Source organism: Larimichthys crocea, chromosome III (assembly GCF_000972845.2).
Source record: "Larimichthys crocea isolate SSNF chromosome III, L_crocea_2.0, whole genome shotgun sequence".
NCBI lineage: Eukaryota > Metazoa > Chordata > Actinopteri > Sciaenidae > Larimichthys > Larimichthys crocea.
This window is the reverse complement of record NC_040013.1, coordinates 45,846,794-45,867,397: the sequence shown is the minus strand read 5'-3', so window position 1 is coordinate 45,867,397 and position 20,604 is coordinate 45,846,794. Positions and strand designations below refer to the sequence as shown.

At 42.5% G+C, this 20,604-nt stretch overlaps 1 protein-coding gene across 2 annotated transcripts in view; it reads right to left on the bottom strand.

Moving 5' to 3' along the window:
• Positions 1-20,287, bottom strand: part of inpp5a (inositol polyphosphate-5-phosphatase A) — a 134,870-nt gene extending 114,583 nt beyond the window's left edge. For both annotated transcript variants that reach the window (XM_027278479.1, XM_027278478.1), the window contains exon 1: positions 19,705-20,287. In XM_027278479.1, coding sequence (XP_027134280.1) covers positions 19,705-19,782 — 78 coding nt within the window. In that variant the 5' untranslated portion in view covers positions 19,783-20,287. The remainder of the gene's footprint in view (positions 1-19,704) is intronic.
• Positions 20,288-20,604: the final 317 nt, after the last annotated feature.

Here is a 20,604-nt window from a genome sequence, read left to right as displayed (position 1 = left end):
GTTAAAGATGGACGACCATCTGCTGAAATGTACAAGTTAGGTCTGTAGCTGTGTCTAGAACTTGTATGTAAGAGTATTTCACCATGACTTGGCCCTGCAGCTGAACTCAGCCTGAATCATTCTGTTCCTTCAGTTTCACATCTCCTCTCCTCCTTCATAAAATACCCTAAAGTACGAGTCACTTACGCTCATACTGTAATCTGCTGTTTATTTTGAACCCAGCCTCGGTAGCCAGGGCATCAAGATTCCCTTCATTATTTGCCTTTTTTGGCAATTACACTTCACAATTTTTGATGAAACACTTGATTAATTTCACAATCCAGTTTCGCAACTTTCTTATGAACTGCAATGACAGAGCAGCTGTTGGGAAAGTGATGAGGCTAACCTACATTTCAAGTGTGTCATACTTTTGGCAAGCGTGATGAGTTAGTTAATAACTTATTTTAGAGTTAGTGAACTAGTCTAGTGTCCATGTAGGTCATTTAAAAGACAGAACGAGAAGGGAGAGTGTGAGATATGAAGCATCTTTGGCTGGCCTGTCAATCAGTTCAGGTATTCACACGTTATTTTTATAGGGAAGTCGCAAGTACCCCTAAGAGGTTTGATCTTTGGCACATGGTCTACTGTGACAAGACAATCTTGTATGCATGTGAAAAAAAAGACTGACAGTCTACAGCCATGCTAGCAGCTCTGTGAGGCTATATTTAGGCACAGTGGTGCTTTGAGTCAGATGCTAACATCAATATATTAACAGGGTAAAAATGACAATGCGAGCATACTGATGTTTCATAGGTTTACCGTGTTTATTAATTATTAATTAGCACTAAAGATTGATGTACAGATGATGTTGAATTAGATTAGTTGTTAGTAAATTGACGGACGTGTGGAAAGACAAGAAGTGTGGGGGATCCGAATTATAACAAGTCATCCTGTGGGGACCATGTGTGTAATGGCTGTTTATTAATTTAACAAACGTATAGTGACTGTACATAATTGGTCAGTGGATAACCAAAATCAGTAGAATTCATCCTCTGAAGACCCATGAATGTACCAAAAGGAGATGTTGTATGTAGATGTTAAGCTATTTTACTGGATAAGCAAAAGCTGCTGCTGCACAGCTGGTGCTAAAAAGAAATCAAGGGGTCAACAAAATCATGTGGATTTCTCTTCTGCACACAAGTATCTCTAGGTCAGATGCAATCATTGTTGAGATATTTCTGTCTGGACCAAAGTGGTGGACTGACCAACTAACAATACCATTTATAGGGCCATGACTAAAAATCCTTTAATTATATAGTCTGTGCAACAGCAAATTATCCAACAGACAAAATATTGTATGTCTTATTGCTGAAGCCAGAAATAGCTAAAACCCTCAATCTAATTGTAAGTGTGGTTTGAGTATTCACACATGTAGCTTCTATGAATGGACACTGAAAAAAACAATTGTGACCTGAACAAGACCGCAAAAAGAGCTGATTGCTGCCTGATATCTGTTCTTCTCCCCAAAATGATGAACTTTTTTCAGCAATACATTTTCTACAACAGCGTCCTTGATGTCAGTCGAGCGACGTCTCCCTTTAGGTCTTACGAAACACCTCATCAGTTTTACAGATGCAACCACCCGGGTTCCTATTTACTTTAGTCTGTTCCCATTCATCATCTGATATATCTCATCACGTCTCCCGGGCAGTCCTGCTCCCTCTCTGGTGACCTTCCAGCAGAATAAGGGCATACAATAAGACAGGACAAAATGGGGAAACTGCACACACACACAGACACACAACCAAACACACACACAGGATAAGGAGTGTAGACTGGTCATCATGAGAGACGGGTAAACAGGAATTGAGAGACAAAGTTCTACGTAATCTCTCTGTTCCAGATGCAAAATTCATACAAACTTGCAAACACACTTTGCCAAGACACACACACACACACACACACACACACACACACACACACCCATATTGTTGTCGCTAAAAAGTAAACCATTTTGCCCAACTGAAGCACCCTGACATGAAGAAATGTCACACAGAGAGTGTGCCCAAATTCACATTTCCCGAATGTTTTTCATGTCACCCACTGTCCTGGCCATCAGTGTCATCTGTCCCACCACAATGTGATGAACAAAAATGAATGAAGGATTATTTTTAACACAAGTAGTGACTGAGTTCATGGTAATAATAACCAAACCTACTGAAGAGGAAAAAAAAGAACAATGACTGTATTCTTGTCTTTCTCTTAATGGCTCTTTCACACCCGCAAAGTCAAAGACAAGACAAGCGAATTCAAGCCACTGGCCAATAGCATTTGTGCGAATGGAGAGCCGGACAGCCCAAAATGCTGCCGTTGTGTTACGTTATATCACCAGCTTTTCCTTTTTCAATAAACCATGTTAACTTATTCCGTTAGCATCCAAGCTAACAAGTTTGCTAATTGATAGTTAGCAGACAGGTTAGCTAAGAGACCTTTGAGGACTATGAATGTGACCGACACACAAGTCTGGCCTGTTTGCTCAGATTTGGTCGTTTTCCTCGGTTTATATGCTTCAAAATATGCTTCTACATGTGTAAATATGCTACATAGTTACCTTGTTTTGCTTTTGTCTGTTTTTACGACTGGCAGTTTGCGCAGGGTTTTTTATTTTGAAAATCCACCGGATTCTCTAGCTTGCGCTGCTCTGTGTAAATTGACGTGGGCTCCTTGCGGTGTCCGTCAAAAATAAAACAGCCGTGTATTCAACGCGGAGGCCAGTGGCCGTCTACTTCTGGGACGCTGGTGTGGCTTGAAACATTGACTAGTTGACACTGACTGTGCACCGTGGGGCATATGCGCCCGGTGGAATTTGGGGGTTAATGTTAAGTACGATTTTTAATATGAATTCATGTCATTCAGATTTAATAAAAAAAAACAGTTCATACATTTTCTGTACTCCTGGGGCGATGACAAAAAATGTGTTTCTATACATATGAATAACTGCATGTTTTAAAACAATGTGTGACAACGATTTTCAATAATAAATAGAGACGTTCACGTCCTATATTCAGAGTTCATGTGTGGCTACGAATGAAGGACTCTGAGTTAGCAGTCCCTGTTTTCCCCTTGGCTTGTTTTAATATTAGAGGACTCCAATGTGTCAAACTGTACACTGGTGTATTACCCTCATTAATCAAAGTTAATGCAAGAACAGCCATTTATATTGTTAGTCTTGTGGAAAAAGAAGGGGACCAGTCAACCACAGGTCCACCAAGCGTCAAAGGTCACTGTATTCCTTATTTCCATGTTTCTCCTGCAAAATCATCCCTTGTTTCTGCCATCAAATCAATAAGAAATACATTTTAAAATGATAATTAGCACATCTTACAACCTTCACATTGGAATTTTCAAGCAACTTCCTGTGTTAATCCGCCATATCAGATTTTTACGTTTTCATTGTCACCAAATGTACTGTGACTTGTAATTGTTTTTCTAGCTGAGAAGAGAGAAGTAAAAATATATGATGTGAATGATGTGTGTGAAATATGGACTGGAAAGGCCAGACCAAGTCCAGCATTCTCAGCCACCTATTTTCCCTTCACGCACCACTTTACCTCTGCCAGCAGCCAATCAGATAAAAACACACTCTCACGTCTCACTGTCTGTGTCTGAACCTGTGTGTCCAAAACATGAATATGTGAGCCCAAAAGACACGAACAAGTGCTTCGCATTCAAGACCAAAAGTGCTAGACTCACTGCTGAGAATGCAACCACAGTTTCAGCTTTCTAACTCTGCTTCATCATCATTTTATCCAGAGACAGTCAAATAAGCACACAATTTTTCAGCATATTTTAAGCAAAAACACCAACTTTTGGCCATTAGCAAGACTTAATGTAAATGTAAATGTGAAAGTGAATCTTGCCTTCTTGAAAAATGTCTCAGAAGCTGAACATCAGTGGTCTGACAGGCTTGTGGCCTGATGGAAATGCAATCCCTTGCTTATTTTCAGATAATAAAAGCCAGAGCCAGGACCAGTGAACAAACAAAGGTCTGCAGCTCTGACTGGAGATGCTGCTATTCAGAAGAGCGGAGGAGACGGGCTTAGTCTCCCTCTGCTATCATCTCTGATCACTTTAGCGTGAGCACTGAGGCCCCCGAGCTGTGTTTCTGCAACCATGTCTAATAAAGTCACGTGTTTAACGTGGCTACATTTTACAGACAGGACATAACTAGGACAGAAGTTGACCACGTCACTGTAAGCCTTAAGAGTCTACTGCAGGTAGATATCAAGATGAAGATGAGTACAACAGGAGGGGACATAACTAGGCCAGGGGTGTACAGGTCAACAGCGCACTGCTTGTAAAGCTTAATGTTCCTCAAGTTCATATCTGTGTGTGTCTAGATATAAAAGGTATAAAGAGAATAAAGATGTGCCACATGAAGAGGCAGCCCTGTGATAGTTCTGAGCTCATTTTACAAGACAGGACCACAAACCAGATGCCAAACCTTGTAAACCCTTGCACTATTTTGTGTCTTGACAGTTTTATATCTATTGGACAGCTTTAAATAGCTTAAGTACATATTTTTTTCTGCTCTCAGTGGTACAGCTGGAATTTTTCTACAACCCAAGTGACTGGCTAAGCACAGCTCGTGCAGGAATATACATTTCACTTACACAATTTAACAAGGTGTCCATCTGCCCTACAGACAAAGCAAATACCTATAAAAGCTAAATGATGAGCATTAGTAGGTGGATAAATGTGCTCCTTTTTTTTTTAACCAGGCTTTTGTCTTCCCTCTCTAACTAGCCTCCAGCTTGCCAAATTGGGTAATAAAAACCTGCGAGGCAGGCAAGGTGGAGATGGTACCATCTGTTCAGCTGGTATGTGGACTGGCCTGTCCCGTGGAGCCCATAGAGACAAACGGACACTTGTTTGAAGGGGCGCTGACAGGCAGCAGGCAAATGGCCAGAGCAACCCTTCAGACAAGTGTGTGTGTGTGTGTGTGTGTGTGTGTGTGTGTGTGTGTGTGTGTGTGTGTGTCTAAGTGGCAAGTGTGACCTCCTTTTATCTAAAGCCTGTCAAATGACCACTTAAAATCACTGTCCACCTTTCTGTTCAAATCCACCCCCTTTCATCACAGACACACTGACTGACACACAGCTCATACATTGTTACTGAAACAAACAAACAAAAACACTCTGTCTCTGAGGAAACATTTCTACAAAAAGCACACGGATGAGCTTTATTTAGACCAATCACAACTTGACCCTTAAAATACCCGATCCCTGCCTGATTTATTGTCTCCTTTCCTAACTTTCGCACTGTTTTTGTCAGTGGAAGAGGAAATTTGGGTGAGGCTGAGTACTCAACTGTCACACAGTTTCCCAGGCCTCTGGACCATGGGACTTTTTTCCGGCAACGCCATAAAGAAATAATAGGATGTCTTAGACAAAGATATACTTGTGGTTTGAGGTCTATATATAGCAGCCAGAGGAGAGGCAGTAGAGGCGGAGAGACGAGGGGAGGGTCTGCATTGTTTGAGCCGTCCGCAGTGGAAACTTTACTGTTCGTAGTGGAAGACCGAGCGATAACCCTCTGCAAAAGGCCAGGGGATGATAAGGCAGTTAGGGGACCACACACAAACACACACATGTGCTTGGAAAACTGGCAAAAGCCCAGTGACAATTTCAGAAACAAAGGGGAAATCAGCAGGGAGTGGTCATACTCCCACCCGGCTGTTCACAACACAGGGACATCAACACGGTCGACAACAGAGCTGCAAATAATCACGTTTGTGATATTTTAAAAAAATAAAAAATTTACCAAAAAAAACATTAAAAAATAAATGGTTTCATTCATTCTGTAATTGAACTCAAATTTTTCAAAAACACATTTTCTGCTACGCAAAGCACAGGTAAAAAATAAATCTAAAGATGGCTGAATTCCATTCAGCTGCTTCAGTGTCAGAGCGCCAGCACTGCACGCTGACTCACTGGCACCCTCGAATAGGACGGAGTCATCGTTAATGTGATTAGTTCTCAAATGAGGTTTTATGCCATCGGGTGGCAAAGGTGAAAAGCCTCGGAGTTGGCAGCACTCGCGATGCAGCGGCGCACGATTTACACACTTCAACTCAAAAGGAGAGCGAGTTCTCTCGCGCTGCTACCTCGAGCTAATTACATAGTCGCCATATGAATGGAGCGAGAGAGGCGACGTCGCAGTCTTCCTCACCACACACATTCACAACCAGGCATGTTCAAAACACAGGCACGCGTCATTAACTGATATCATTTATTATGAATTCGATTCCTTTCAGAGCTTTCAGCTGCATCTCATGGCCTTGTTTGTTTCAGTTTGTTCAGCTGCAGCAGAATGTGCACATGTAAAAAGAAGTTCATTAATGACAAATAAATACTTTGTACATACTTCATGCTTTGATATTCATATATAATAACATTTGAAGTGTTGTAGTTTGGCATTCATCACCTGAGACGTGATAGTTATTAACAAATACAGTAAAGAAATGTTCTTATACATGTTTGCAGCTGTGTGTACAACTTTTTTTTAGCATGTCATGTTCAGTATTTTGAACAAATGATACATTCAAGGTCTTCATTTTCTCCTGGAGTGAGGCTGAGAGTGGGAGGACTAATGATGCGGTAATTAAAGCAGGCGCCAAGAGCCAACACCACAGCAGCTCGCTGAGGAGTAACACTCAATACCAACCACCCTCTGCGCTGCAGCTGGGCCTCTATTTGCATCAGAGGGCACAAAACAATGAGAGCATCCTGGATGCAGCACAACAAGTGACCGACGAGAGCCACGAAAACCAATATTTCCATGTGCTGTATACGCAGTCAGTATTCCACACGGTGCTTTCTCAGGTATATTAAATACGAAGCTCAAACTCTGGAGTGCCATCTGACATATAACAGGAGCTATCAAGCTATTTCAGTAGTGATGGAGTGCCAGCAGTGCTGTATTAGTGTGTGTGTGTGTGTGTGTGTGTGTGTGTGTGTGTGTGTGTTACGTACTGCTCTATCAGCGTACATCTTGGCTTGCCTTAAATGGGAACCAGAGGATGTCAAACAGTAAAATACTGATGTTCATTGGGAGGGAGTTTTCCATTATGGCTTAGCAAGTTGTTGAGAGAAACCAGACGTAGATCTGAGTGATGGAAGATATACTTTTGAGCAATGTAACACTCCGATTGGTGCATGTATACGCTTCTTAATTCGCCAGAAGAGTGTGTGTTCATGACTGAATCATGCCCGATATTTATAGAGGCACAGTGTTCGGTAATGCCATCCAGGTGCTCTGACCAACCGCAATGACTCCACACCGGGAAACTCGAAAAAAGCAAGAGGCCGGAGGAAAAGTATAGTCAGTACCAGGCGCTGCTTAATGACATGGCCAGACCAGCTAGTGATTTTTTCAGGCTGGGGCTGTGTAGGAAAAAAAAATAATAATAACACAATGGCCTTAACTGGGAAATATTCAACCACTGACTGTACGTGGAGCAGAAACAATAAGCACTCTCTATCAAAGGCTTAGGGTTAAATAAACACCCGTCCTGCTGGGAATGTGTGGCTGAGTGTGTACGGGGAAAAAGATAAAGGGGGCTGGTGAGTGTAGAGGTCCATGCAGGAGATAAAGGGAATGAGAGGAGAGAAGAAGAAGTGCAGCCCAGCTGGAGGCTGATGAAGACTTTCCCAAGAGCGTCCAAAGCGTATGCTTTTGTCTAACCTGCAAAACAAGTTCATGACAGTGCATGTCGAGTGGAAGACCTGACATGTGACGCTCATAACATGCCCTTCAGATGTTAGCAGACGCTTCTGTGTAACAGGTGGTTATGCAAGGACGGCTAGTGACAAAGGCAAAGAGAGAGTCTTAGAAGTGACATATGAGCACACAGGGCAGGGCTCAGACATGGTAATGTCAGTCAGTCAGCTAGTTCAAACCTCTGGCATATTGACATATAAGGTGATGGACATGGTCACCAACGCTATCTGGTTTCAACTGTAAAACAAGAAGCTTGTTTCTCATGTTTACTCAGTGATAGGTTATGACTCTTCCATCAACATTTCACTAACCCGCTAATGGACTCGCTTCAACTAGTACTGAAGACAAGGCACAGTACGGCCAAACTTCTCCAAAAGAAACTGGATTTTCTTGCTAAGCTTCATGAGAGGACTGATACCGCTCTCTGGCCTGTACGCTAAATATGAAGCTACAGCCCGCAGCTAGTTGTCTTAGCTCTTCCCAAGAAGAATGGAAATAAGGACAATTCTCAAAGTATTGAACTAGAAACAAAAGCTAATATATTAAATAATCCTGCATTGTTAGAAATTTGGCACAGGTAAATGTAAGAGCTGCGTCTCAATATCCAATCCTAAATGTTATTTATACAATAAGGGTCAGTGAAAGACGGGGCCTCCGCACTCAGGTTGGCTAATTGAACTAATGCATAATAATTTTGTGACTGTTAAATATATCTGTAGTCGCTGGTTGGGATGGAGGCGGTGCAAAATTGAAACATATCACTCAACTACGCCGACTATTAGCTGCTCATGAAAACACTGAAATGAACTTAAATCTTTCTCATCAGTTTTTGTAAAGAAACAGTTGCATCTTCTATCAGTGACAAAACAACTTCACAGTTTAGTTATCACTGGAGTTCGCACGACAGCAACTGTTTGACCTGATTTCATTGTAGCCTTGCAGAGAGTTTATACTGCAATCATTTGGTATCTAATAATTCTGGACCTTGCCTTAATCTACTCAGCCATGGTTGAGGCTGTAACGAGAAAACACAGTTCAGATTCCACAAACAATTCCCCTTTAACGCGATAATGTCAACTCTGAAATAAATGTATTGAAAGTGAAGTACTGCAGAGCTTGTAATAATGTCCTTAAATTTCAGTGAAAGTCAAGTCTGCACAGCTGTCCCTTCCATTTATCCAATCTGTAAAGACATGTGATGTATTTATGCATCCTGTCTTTGAACAAACCCTGCAGCTGCCGGCTATAAGAGCTCCGCGTGGTGTAATGTGGAGCAGAGCAGGGAGGACGGATATGTTAAGGTCCTGCTTCTGCGACAGCACAGTCAGGCTGCGAGCCACAGCTCCTTTATTTCAGAAGTTTGGCTTCTATGGAGATAAAAGAGGTATGAGCGCTTCTGTAATCATTCAGTTTGTGTGTCTCCCCAGCAGACAGTCACTTCGAGAAAACACAGCAGGACGGGGAGAAAAGCATGCGCATGGGTTCATGTGAGCATGGGACAGAAAGAGGTGTGAAACTGACATCAGCACATGTTCACAACAGATCCTACGTAAGTGGAGCAGACGTGGATCATAGATAAGGAAACATAAGTGGACAGAAGGCCTGCTGTTGCTAAGTGAACTCTTTAAAACACACACTTTGGGTTTACAAGATGAAAGTGAGCCAAATTCCTTTGATAAACAGCGCTGACGCAAGCTTAAGCACTGCACATAAACAACATAAATACATATAAATACCAACAGCTTCATGACACGCCGTTAAAAACATAAGAAACACATAAACCTCTTACTGCAAACTATTCAACATCTCTCCTTCTAGAAGATCGCCAAACTCGCGGAACAAAAGCCACATGGTCAGCGTCAACCAGAGGCTTTGATGAAGTGTGAGTTAAGCAAGAAGCTGTGAACTTTCCGACCATATCAATATGTGAACGGAGGTAAAAGTCATGATTCTCAGCAACACCTTTATCGAGCGACTTACGGCAAGTTACAAAGTCTGCTCAACAAAACGGCTCCCTGCACGCCATGTTTGGCTTTTGTCATGAGGTTTGAAGATATCTGCCGCTGACACTTCAATCTGCGCAGATAAAATATATTTCATCAGCAGTTATTTGAGACAGCTATCTCAAAACTAGGGCCTGACTGGTATAGAATACTAATCAGTAGAGTTGAACAGTAAAATTCACAGATTAGCAATATGATCTTGGGGAAATAAACCTGTTCTCTGTGGATTGTGCACAAGTATGAGTATGCAAAGGTACTCAGAAGGCTGCTTTCTTAAACAAACTTCAACCTTATATTTAAGTTAAATATGGTTTAAACGTGTTGACATTGCTGGGACTTTCTTCTTTGATTACTCTGTATTATGCAGTTGTAAATTCCAGTTCACTCTGCTGGATAAGCTCTGCAGTGACACCCATATTCATTTTATAAACCTTAACAAAACATCTTACGAGTCAGCACACCGATACCGATGTGTCTGCAAGAGGCAAATATCATCTGATAATGTCGGCTGATTGATATAATCAGGCTCCAGTCAAACCTCAGCAGACAAAAACAAGAGCTGAGGATCTGGAGTGTTGTTGTACAGCAAAAAAACTTTCAGAATAACCCTCTTTTAAAGTTGTACAGCAAAAAAACTTTCAGAATAACCCTCTTTTAAATGTGACTACATATGTACATGAACAGAGAGAAACAATCACTGACATTCTTTGTCTAATGTAAGCTAAATGAATGAACATTTGACCTGAAAACACTCCACACTCACTAAACACGCGACTTCCACCGCCAAACACAATGAATATCTTAACAGCCAGGCATGTCTGGACATGGAAATCCACAGTGTGTACTTTAGCTGGAGACAGAGACACAAAGACCTCCTTCAGGAAACTCCTTTCTGCATCTCAACTAACGTTCAGTTTGTGCAGATGGGAGACGGCTGCTACTCAAGCCTCGCCGCCTCCGGGCAACATCTACTAATGCACCATCGCAACACGGTAGTGACATTAGCCCACTTTGGGTCTGACATATTACCAGCTAATCAGCGCTTCATGTTTATGAGTGCAGAGCTGCTGTTTTTAACCCAGTTACTGGAGTAACCTGGTTTGGTGTTGATGTAAATGTCGTACAGTAAATGGGTCAAATAGCTTACACGCGGAAACCTTTCTAAACCTTCACGCTGGCTGTTGTCTGTGAGAATCAGACCTGCACTATGTGACATTTTGACGGCAGCATGCAATAAGAAAGAATACACTTAATAACTAGTTTGGAGCTCTTAAACATCTCCTGTCTTTTGCGGCTGACATTAATGAGCCTTGTGTATAACTATGGCTACCGCAACAAGCCGGAGGTGACTTGTACCGCTTGTACTGGAAGGAAGCATCCAAGGTGACCAAAATAAAACGTCTGACATAAAATGAAGCAAAGAAACGTGTCTCCTCCTCCTCCTCTGTAGTCAACATGATTCAACACAAGCAGAAACAATGACTTGATACGGACTGAGCTCCTGTTGCATCTGTTCCATTGTACTACTGTATGTGAGTTTTCAGAGGGACTGAACCCACTCCACTGCTCTTGTCTCTTTGGGGAATCTTATGAATGAGTCCCGTCCTCATCAGTAGGATGGGTGGGGGGGGTATCCCCCTCTGGCTTTCCCATCCTGGATAATTATGGCTCTTGGAGTGAACCCAAGCTTCCCTTGCTTAGCGTCGACACTCCCACCCTTATCCCAGTTCCTTATCTGGGCCCAACGGGGCCTGGCTATTCATTGTCCCGTTCTGCTCACACACACACACACACACACACACACACACACACACACACACACACACTCTGTCAAATCCTCTTGAGTGGGGTCAATGAACTCTGGAAAAAGTTGGCCATGTCGACCCACTGTAAAGTCCCTGTCTGATGTTATACATTACTGAGAGTCATTGTGTTTCTATCTCCAGATTCACATATACGTCTGTGAGTGCGTCATTTCCCTGGAGACACCCCCACCTTCTAACTATAAACTCTCCAGGCTGGTTCAGTGACTGACTGCTTATTTTGCTTGTGAAGATCAACAGCTCAGGCCAGCCAGAGTAGGGTGGGGGGTCCCCACATCAGCAACATGATCATGTCCGCACCTCCGCTGGTTTAGGCTCGAGCAGACTCTTCTGCTCTGTTCGGGCGCATGGCGACCTGACTCAGCAACTGGGGGGATAGAGCTCAGAAAAAACAGCCAGATAGGCTTAATGTTATTTCATTCAATTTCTGAAGAGGGAAGAAAAACTCTTTTAGTCAGAAATCTCGTTAGCCCATATGCTAACGGGACAAAACATTTCTTTAAAAGACGTTTTTGCACAGTCATCTGCTAAACTCTCTAGTGGATCACTTTATACTCTGACAGAGGAACGCGTAATCAAACTGTTCCAGCAAAAGTCAGCCCTTCAGACAGGATCCGGCACTGCGACGAAAATGCAGGTTTTTCCATTCATTTGAGTGCGGGTAGTGTGTTTTGGCTGTGGTGGTACATGACATCAAGCTGCAGCCGCCAATCAAAAAGATTGGGCAAACCCCATAGTCGGCCTTAAATGTCACTGAAACTGAGGCTATCCAGGTGGATTCATGGACTAAACTTTGATACTCTACCTGTTTGCGTTTTCTGACTTTGTTCATTTTGTGTACCCAACTTCTAAATCTGTGTCTGTCTCCCAATTTACGCTCCAAAACAGTGACACAAAGAAGTTTCCGTCGGTTTGTGTCCGATAGTTTCAGAAACAGAGAGGGAGGGAGAAAGCTTTCATCAAGAGTCAGACAGTCCGGCATCGATAAAGCTGGTTTAATCAGGGAAATAAAAGTTATTTCCTGAATGTTTCACACATGTTGTGCTGACTTTACATTCAGCACAAATAGACATACCCCGAGCAGCCCACCTTACACTTGTTCGGAAACCCTGCCACGATTCGCCATGGCGTTGGATCCTGTCCGAATATCCTCTAAGACGGCTATTGCCATTGGTCACTGGGGTGAATTCATGTGTCAAGTTATGCAACGTTAATTAAAATCAACAGAATTCATTGAGAAATTTTGAAACGACCACTCTATGAAACAAATTTAAAGAGAATCTTGTGGGTTACTTATTAACATAAATGTAAAAGAAACAACAATCATTGCATATTACCACTCAGTTTTCTACCATTCATCATTTTTTTACCATCTTTATTGATAAGCATTTTTTCAGCACTCATATGATAAAGTCTTACTGGTGACAACCAAATAAAAATACACCCTTTAATTTAAAAACCCAACAAATTAGTTCCTAACAGTTACACTATCATCATTTATCTTTCATAGTAATGAATTAATAGATGTATTTCTGGATGGATGCTACATACGGATGAGGAATATGTTGTACTTTGTAAATTCTGACTCTTCGTTGCCTGCTGGTAGCAACATTCGTCTCCCTCCGACTTCTTTTCCTTTTGAAATACTAATTCCGTGTTATGACAGGACGGAGGAGGGCAGAGCTCGGAGAACACCAAAATAGCATCATCTGATCTTTCTTTCATAAACTTTTCCACTCCTGCAGCAACGCACTGGAACAGACTTTGGCAGAGGAAGAAACGCGAAATCAAACTGTCAGATGAAGTATTTAGTCATCGGCTCTGATGTTTGAGCCTCTGCGCAGAAAAAAAGTTGAGCTGAGGAGTCTGGAGGAAACACGGAGAGTGGGTCGCAAAGTGAAAGGCTTTACATTGAGACTACACCCATTCACACATTTTTAGCTTCATCTATTTAAACCCTGTATCAACACAGCATCATGTCTGGTATCAGACACACCACTGCCAACGTTATAAATACACATCCTGAATGCTCAATTACATTATTCAGTTAGGGAATTCACTACCACCAGCCATGTGACTAAAGGCTAAATATAGTTTCCAGAGTGTACGCTGGCTGCAGTAACATCTTTATATGTACGTTTGGTAATGACAAGGATCATCCCAACCACACACACACACACTGTATAACAGTCACTGAAGTCTAAATACTGGGAGCAGTGTATGCAGAGCTTCCAGGTTTGAGGACACACTCAGTCAGGCAGGAATTTTTTCCTGCTCTGTTCTATCTTTGGTGGTGTAAATATGCAGGCTCAGTGGGGTCCGGGCTGTGACAGCCTGAGTTAATGAGCTGTCAGTGGACAGGCGAGGGAGAGACAGTGAGAGCGAAACAGAGAGACACGATGAAAAAAATAAGTTGGATGACCAAAACCACAAGATGTACTATTCATAGTAATCTATTGCATCACTGTATGATCATCTTGGCTTGGCAAACAAGAGGTATATGTAATCAAAAAAAGAGTGGTTGTAATCAAAAGAAAAACACAGCCAGTGTCCAGTGTTTACTGCAGTGAGAGCACTTGAGGAGAATGTCGGAGCCATCATTAGGCCGATACAATGAGAGAGGAGTGCTAGCCTTCAAAGGCAGGGCAATACATCAGTTTACGTCCTCGGCAATGAAATCTAGTTTGAGAGTTGGCATCTGTTTGTCAGATTTTAGTCATTTGGATTAATCCAACTGGGCTTTCCACTGGAAGGTCTCCAAAAGTCATGATATGATCTCTCAGTTACTGTCAGCAAGCCAGATTAAGTTACCACCAGAGATCTTATAAAGGACAAGGACACTCCATCACGCAAATCTATATTTTCACTACTCTGGATTGAACCGTAGTGGGAAAAGTTTACTTTGTTCCTTTTTTGGGGTTTATTAAGGTTCAAACTGCACAAATACAAGCAAGCTGAGGGCTTGTAAAAAAAAATAGCTGACAAAGATCTCTTGTAAGAGGTTTTGGGTGGCGGACGATGTTAAATCAACTAGATTCCACTCTTTGGAACTGTGAAGCCTGCGTAAAGCATGATGGTGGTGCAGTACCTGCACAGGCTTGTCTGATATTCTCAGGTAAAGAATTATAGGTAGTAACTTGCAATAAGCACTTTGCACTTGAGGATATTTTTTTAGTTTTTGAAGCATGAATTACACCAATGAAACAATTTCGTAATAGTTTCCTGTAAATGCTTTGTTGAACCGTCTTCTCTAAAACAAAACTTCGCCTCAGGCATCACGCTGCTTTTATTTGGTGACACCCAAGTCCAGCCAGCATAGAGTCTACCTGTTAAAACAAACCAGCACTAAAAAGGAAAACACTCCCGAGCATAACATGTATGATCTGAACATGCCCACATATACTGGCAGTGGAGGAGCTTCCAGCCAGAGTTAAATCAGAGTACAGGAACTCCATACAGCCAGTGCCGTAGATGCCCTGAAGTGTGGCAGTGTGGCCAGTTTGGCATGACCAGTTTTGAACTGACCGTTGGGTCCTTAAGACTTTTGAATTTTTTAAAAAAGTTTTACATGCTACGGCGCAAAGGAACTACTTTTCATGCATGTATAATCACCTGAAAAAAAGAATCTTTTTATTTTTGTTACTTAAAAATGATCCTTTTATAGCTACAGTAGGAGCAGGTCCCCTTTCATGGAGGCTGCCATGTTGAAACACCATGTTTCCACAGTAACCTGGAACAGACAAACTAAATACTACATCTAGAAGTCAACCCGTATTCATGCGAGTGAGAATAGTTTCAATTAAATGACCCTGGAATTCTTAGACAGGATTATACATGTTTGTATTTTGTCTCAATTTACAGCTTTTGACATTTATGTGTAGAAAATGTTTTTAAAATGTAATGTCGCAACACAGAAATGTACTCACACCTTTTATTTATTTACAAGTCAGAATACTTAATGACACATCTCACATGCAGCCTGTGAGCATTTGATTTTTCTGGGCTTGTTGTAGAAAAACTCCAGAGCTCTTGTGTAGTGGAGCTCAGCAGTGGGGCGGCCATTGATGCTCACATGCATGCAAATGGCCAGATGTTCTCCCAGTAGTCTGTTCTCAGGTCAGTCTTATAGAAATACAATAAATACAAACAGTACTTGTGGAACTCATGAGGGTCAGGCCAGAAATCAATTAATCATTTTATTGAAATTACCCTATACAGTGTGGAAAAGTCTCTAGATCCTGCTCCTTGCATCTTTCCTCACTCCTCTCTCTGCTCCTTTCCTTGCATCTCTCCCTGCTCCTCTCTTCACTCCTCTCGCTACTCCTTTCCTCGCTCCTCTGGACACACACAGGTAGTAATGACAAGCAGCTACCGCTAACGCTAGCATCTAATAACTGACAAACTTCCTGCTAATCTCTCCCTCTGTACCGTTGCTTCTCCATTCGACTTTGGATCAGGGATCCCACAGGACGCGTAGGAATCCTGCAGCGATGGATGGAAACTGAACTTAACCCTGGAGAGTAGATATCCTAAGGCTTGTATAATGTATGTTAAAGCGCCATTGCCCCCCTGCAGCTGTTCAATATGACATAACTGCTTCAGCATATGGTCAACATTTAAGGATTTTTTGCTCTAAATAAATTAATAAACATTTATTTACTGTGAGTTTTGGAGCTGTATCGGTACAAGTGACAACAACTTTATCACTGAACATTAGAACTAAAAGCACCGCTGAGCAAAACATCAGGGTAAAGACTAAAAGAAAGCAGACACAGTTTGGATAGGAATAAATGAATTAGTAATAGTTAATAAAGGGTAAGAACATTTCAGTTCAGTGTCTGCTACGTGTGGCGTTTCACGTGAACAACACAGTTATCTCCCTGTTGTCATAGTGGCACATCCGAGTGGATGCTTGCTGCTCTATTTAATCAAGTCACCTTTAAGAACTGAACCCTGCTGTTCTCCGCCTGACCGGTTCACTTATTGAAAAAGTAAAGCAGCAAGCAGACAATCCAGCTCTCCGCTGGAGGGGTTAGGGGGGCGACTTTACCTTAGAAACACAAAGTGAGCATGTGAAACTCAAGAGAAAGCAAATACTGGTTAGCGGTGTTGATGGCCGTTTTAAACATGGGAGAAACCGATGTTTGCCGTCATAATTAGATTCACTGAGAATGGCTCAGAGGCTCAACATTGGAAATGGAAAATGGCTTGAGCTTGAGGATTTCTGTCTTCCGTTTTAGACGTTCAAACAATAACCGATGAGTGGAGTCAGGAAAAATTTAAATGGGCTGAGTAGCAGACGAGCAGTTTGAAATGAAGGCACCATGCACAGGCCACATGTTTTATTTTCCATATCAAACAGCGTGAGGGAAAGAATACTGTTACAAGCATTAAAAAAAAAGCAAACTTGGACATTTAACTGCAAGGCAGCATCTTGGAAAAACAGTATTGTGTGACTTAATTGGAAGTGGTTGCAGCAGGCATTAAGACCAGTACAGTTGAGGGTTTTGTTCCCCACTGGGCCACCTACAGTTTACAGCTTGCAGGCACAGTCGTGGCGCTGCGATGCAGTTCATGAACCCATCATCTAAGACGTTGTATTTTTGTGGTGAGATGCTTAATAGTGGTCTACAGCAACTTTAGTTACTGAGCGCTACACCGTGCGAGTTCTTCCAGCAACTTTTAACAACAGGGAGTCTTCTAAGACTTCTAAGACTTATGAGTGGGACAAACAGGACAGTATTTTGCAGTATCTTTGCTTCATTGTTTTTATTAAAAGTGTGCCTTTGTGTAGTTTCTACACAGTTACTACATGCTTTCAAGTTCATGCAACGAATGCTGCATTAAAGTGAGCATACACAACGCAAAAACATAAAGTCGACGAAATAATCTCAGGAATATCAATTATGCAGCAAATAGAAAATGAAGCTGGTGGTCAGACCAGACAAAGTAAGACCTGGCAGAGTATACTGAATTGCGTTCGGGTGTGTTCTATCATTTATGACATCAACTTTTCACTTGTGCAATAGCAAATGTGCTAATCTGCTTTCAAAATGTGCATTTCCATGTTTTTAATCTGAAACGGCCACATTATCACCAACAAAAAAAAAACTTTCCCACAAGGCCACCAGTTTCAGAAAGCACAGAACGAACTGACTTTCCGCTTGAGTCCGGTTTGCTTTCTTCGTGCACCAAATGTTTTGCACTCGCACCTTTAATCTGCATCTTTCCAGCTCAAACCTGCAAACTCAAAGATCCAAACCTCTTTAGGCACTACAGCATTTCATAACACAGCCTACAACAGTCAATCTTAAACTTATCGATCGATCCGCAGCCATCTCGTCTTGTTGATCTTAACATACCTCGTTCTCTTACACCTTTAATCAACACAGAGAAAGAAATCTGTATATTTTACATTACAGGCTTTAATCAATACTTGCAGAGTGGCACTCCTTGTTCAAACACACCACAACTGTGTGTTGGGCCTGTTAAGAGTGTGTTTAGCCATGTCATTTTGAGTAATGTGCAAAGAAAAGTTCCAAAGAGCTTATATTCCATCGAGACTGCATGAGAAGGGAATATACCTCCGACACAGAGGGCCTGGTCCATTTCATACAGTGTGTTGTGGAATCGGGGTCAGGCTACGCAATGACAGAATCGTCTCATCTATATTGGACATAATAGTGAAAAAAGGCAGTCCACAAAGACTTCATTCAACAGTGCAGACTACAGATAGCCTCATATATGACCGGGACACCCACTCATAAAAGGAAACATGGTCTAATGTGCATTTTGGCTCAGTCTGTTGGAAGTCTGGTGGAGACAGGGAAAAAAAAAAAAGAAAAAAGAAAAATTCACAAGACACCCAAAGCATGCTGCTTGTGAGAGGCAGGCTATTTATAGGCTTACTCCAGCAAGGGAGACCGCTCTTCCCTCATGTTTGGGATCAGCTCTTCACACGGGTGAAAAGAGGGAGGAAGAAGGGAGGGAGGGGGGGAGGGGGTGACTCTGTATTGACACAACACGGAAAGTGACACAAAGCGTTTGAACTTGAAGCGTTTGAGCGTAACAGCTACACTTTCCTCCATAATTAAGTGCCATTAGGCTTGTAGCAAAGTACAGTCAAACACGGAGTCCAAGTCCAAGCAGATCGTCATTCATCGACCCGCACAGACACTCCTTAGGAGGCCTGACACACCTATTTTAAAAACACATGGCATGCTTTTGCTTTCTTTCGGCTGAGCAAGTATGTGGGGTTTATCTAGAGTGGAATATTTGAATGCTGCTTGTTCTCGTCATGATGCAAATAGGATGTTGGTGAGTCCACAATCTCAATTGGCATCAGTGTGTTATTCATAACCCCCCCGGTCTACTCTAGGAAACACCCCACCTTCTGCTGAGTGAAACGCTGCAGAGTAGCCTTCAACATGAATGAAAGAAAGGTTTTAAACAACCAGCTACCGCAATGTGTGTCGCATAAAAACCTCAAGAGGTGGTAAGCAGGCAGCATATACTCATATACTCCTGCATATGAAAAATATAGAAATGCTCATCCACCACTAGGCACTCCAGTAGCAATACATGGTTTGTACTTCCTCAATAAAACAACCCTCATCTAACTTACATAAGTTTTCTGTGCTGCACACAAGCAGACTCACATCAGCCTTAAAGGTGGGTGTACCCTGCCAATGTAAACTGCTGCTGCTGCTGCTGCATGCCTGATTATTACCTAAGTTACAGGTTGGCTCGTGGAGAATAACCATCATGGTCATGGCAACAGCAGAGCAGTGACATGCTGCACGCCATGATCGATCCTCACATCTTTACATTGACACAGAACAGGCAGACATGAAAGAGAAAGTGGGTCACTGCATGTGTACAACACAAAACCCTGGACACACACACGGCTAGCGTTATGGATATGAGAGGCCCATGTGGTGTGTGTGTGTGTGCGCGCGGCAGTATAGGTGTTTGGCTACCGCACGCGACTTGTCACACACATACAACACGAGTCGTGACCAGCTTTAGCTTTATGACATGAAGACGGGAGTTGACAGTGTGAATTAAAGAAAAAGAAACACACAACAGCGGCAGCGTGTATCAATGGAGAAACTCACATCCTCGAACAGAGATCCAACGTTGGCTGTCACCAGCAGTATTCCCGTGCCTTGCGCTGCTGTCAGCTTCCCTGCCATAATGCTCTCTCGCAGGTGGGTCGGGGGTTGAGGGGGGGGAGACGTGCACAGCGGGACTTTATAGGTAAGAAGCGGGAAAAATAAACAAAACAAACAGGAGCCGGCGAACGTCTCACGAAACTGGTTATAAGGCTGGGAATCTGCCACTGAAGCCGGGGTTGAGGCGGCTCGGCTGGAGCATATTTTTTCAGCAGTGGCCGTGCATCTACCAGGAGTTGCTTTTTGCAGTAGAAGGTCCGTTGGCGGCGGCGGCGGGTTTTTTTTTTTTTTTTTTTTTTAGCGTGCTTTGCTTTCTCGTGCTACTTTTTCACGTTCAGAGCCATCGCAAAAGTTTCCGTTTTAATCCACGGCGAGTGCCCGAGGGCTCTGTTTCATTTCAGCGACGGGCGCTTTGCCTTAGCTTTCAGTGTAAAAGTGTCCCTCCGAAAGCAGGACTCTCTGCCAGGACCATTGCCTTCACTGTTTGGAGAGGATAGGCTGGAGTCCTTCACTGCTCTGACGTCACCGTGCCAATGGAAACACGGGGCTGTCTTAAAGGGCCAGCGCACCGTAAACACAGCAGCCCCTGCCGGCATCCATTATCGGACACAAGTGGACTAGCTGATGGTGAGGGTTTGTCTTTCTTTCTCCGTTTGACACTTAACGTTGTCTGTAACCACATCTGCAGCCTCATTTGTTTTTCTTTATTTTCTTAAAAAAAAAAAGAAGTAACTTCCTTTTTTTTCATGATGTTTACTATACATTTCTTCTCCTTGCCATGACAAGTTTATATCTTTCTGAGCTCTTCATCGACACCTTCAAGGTTCAGAGATACAACAAAGC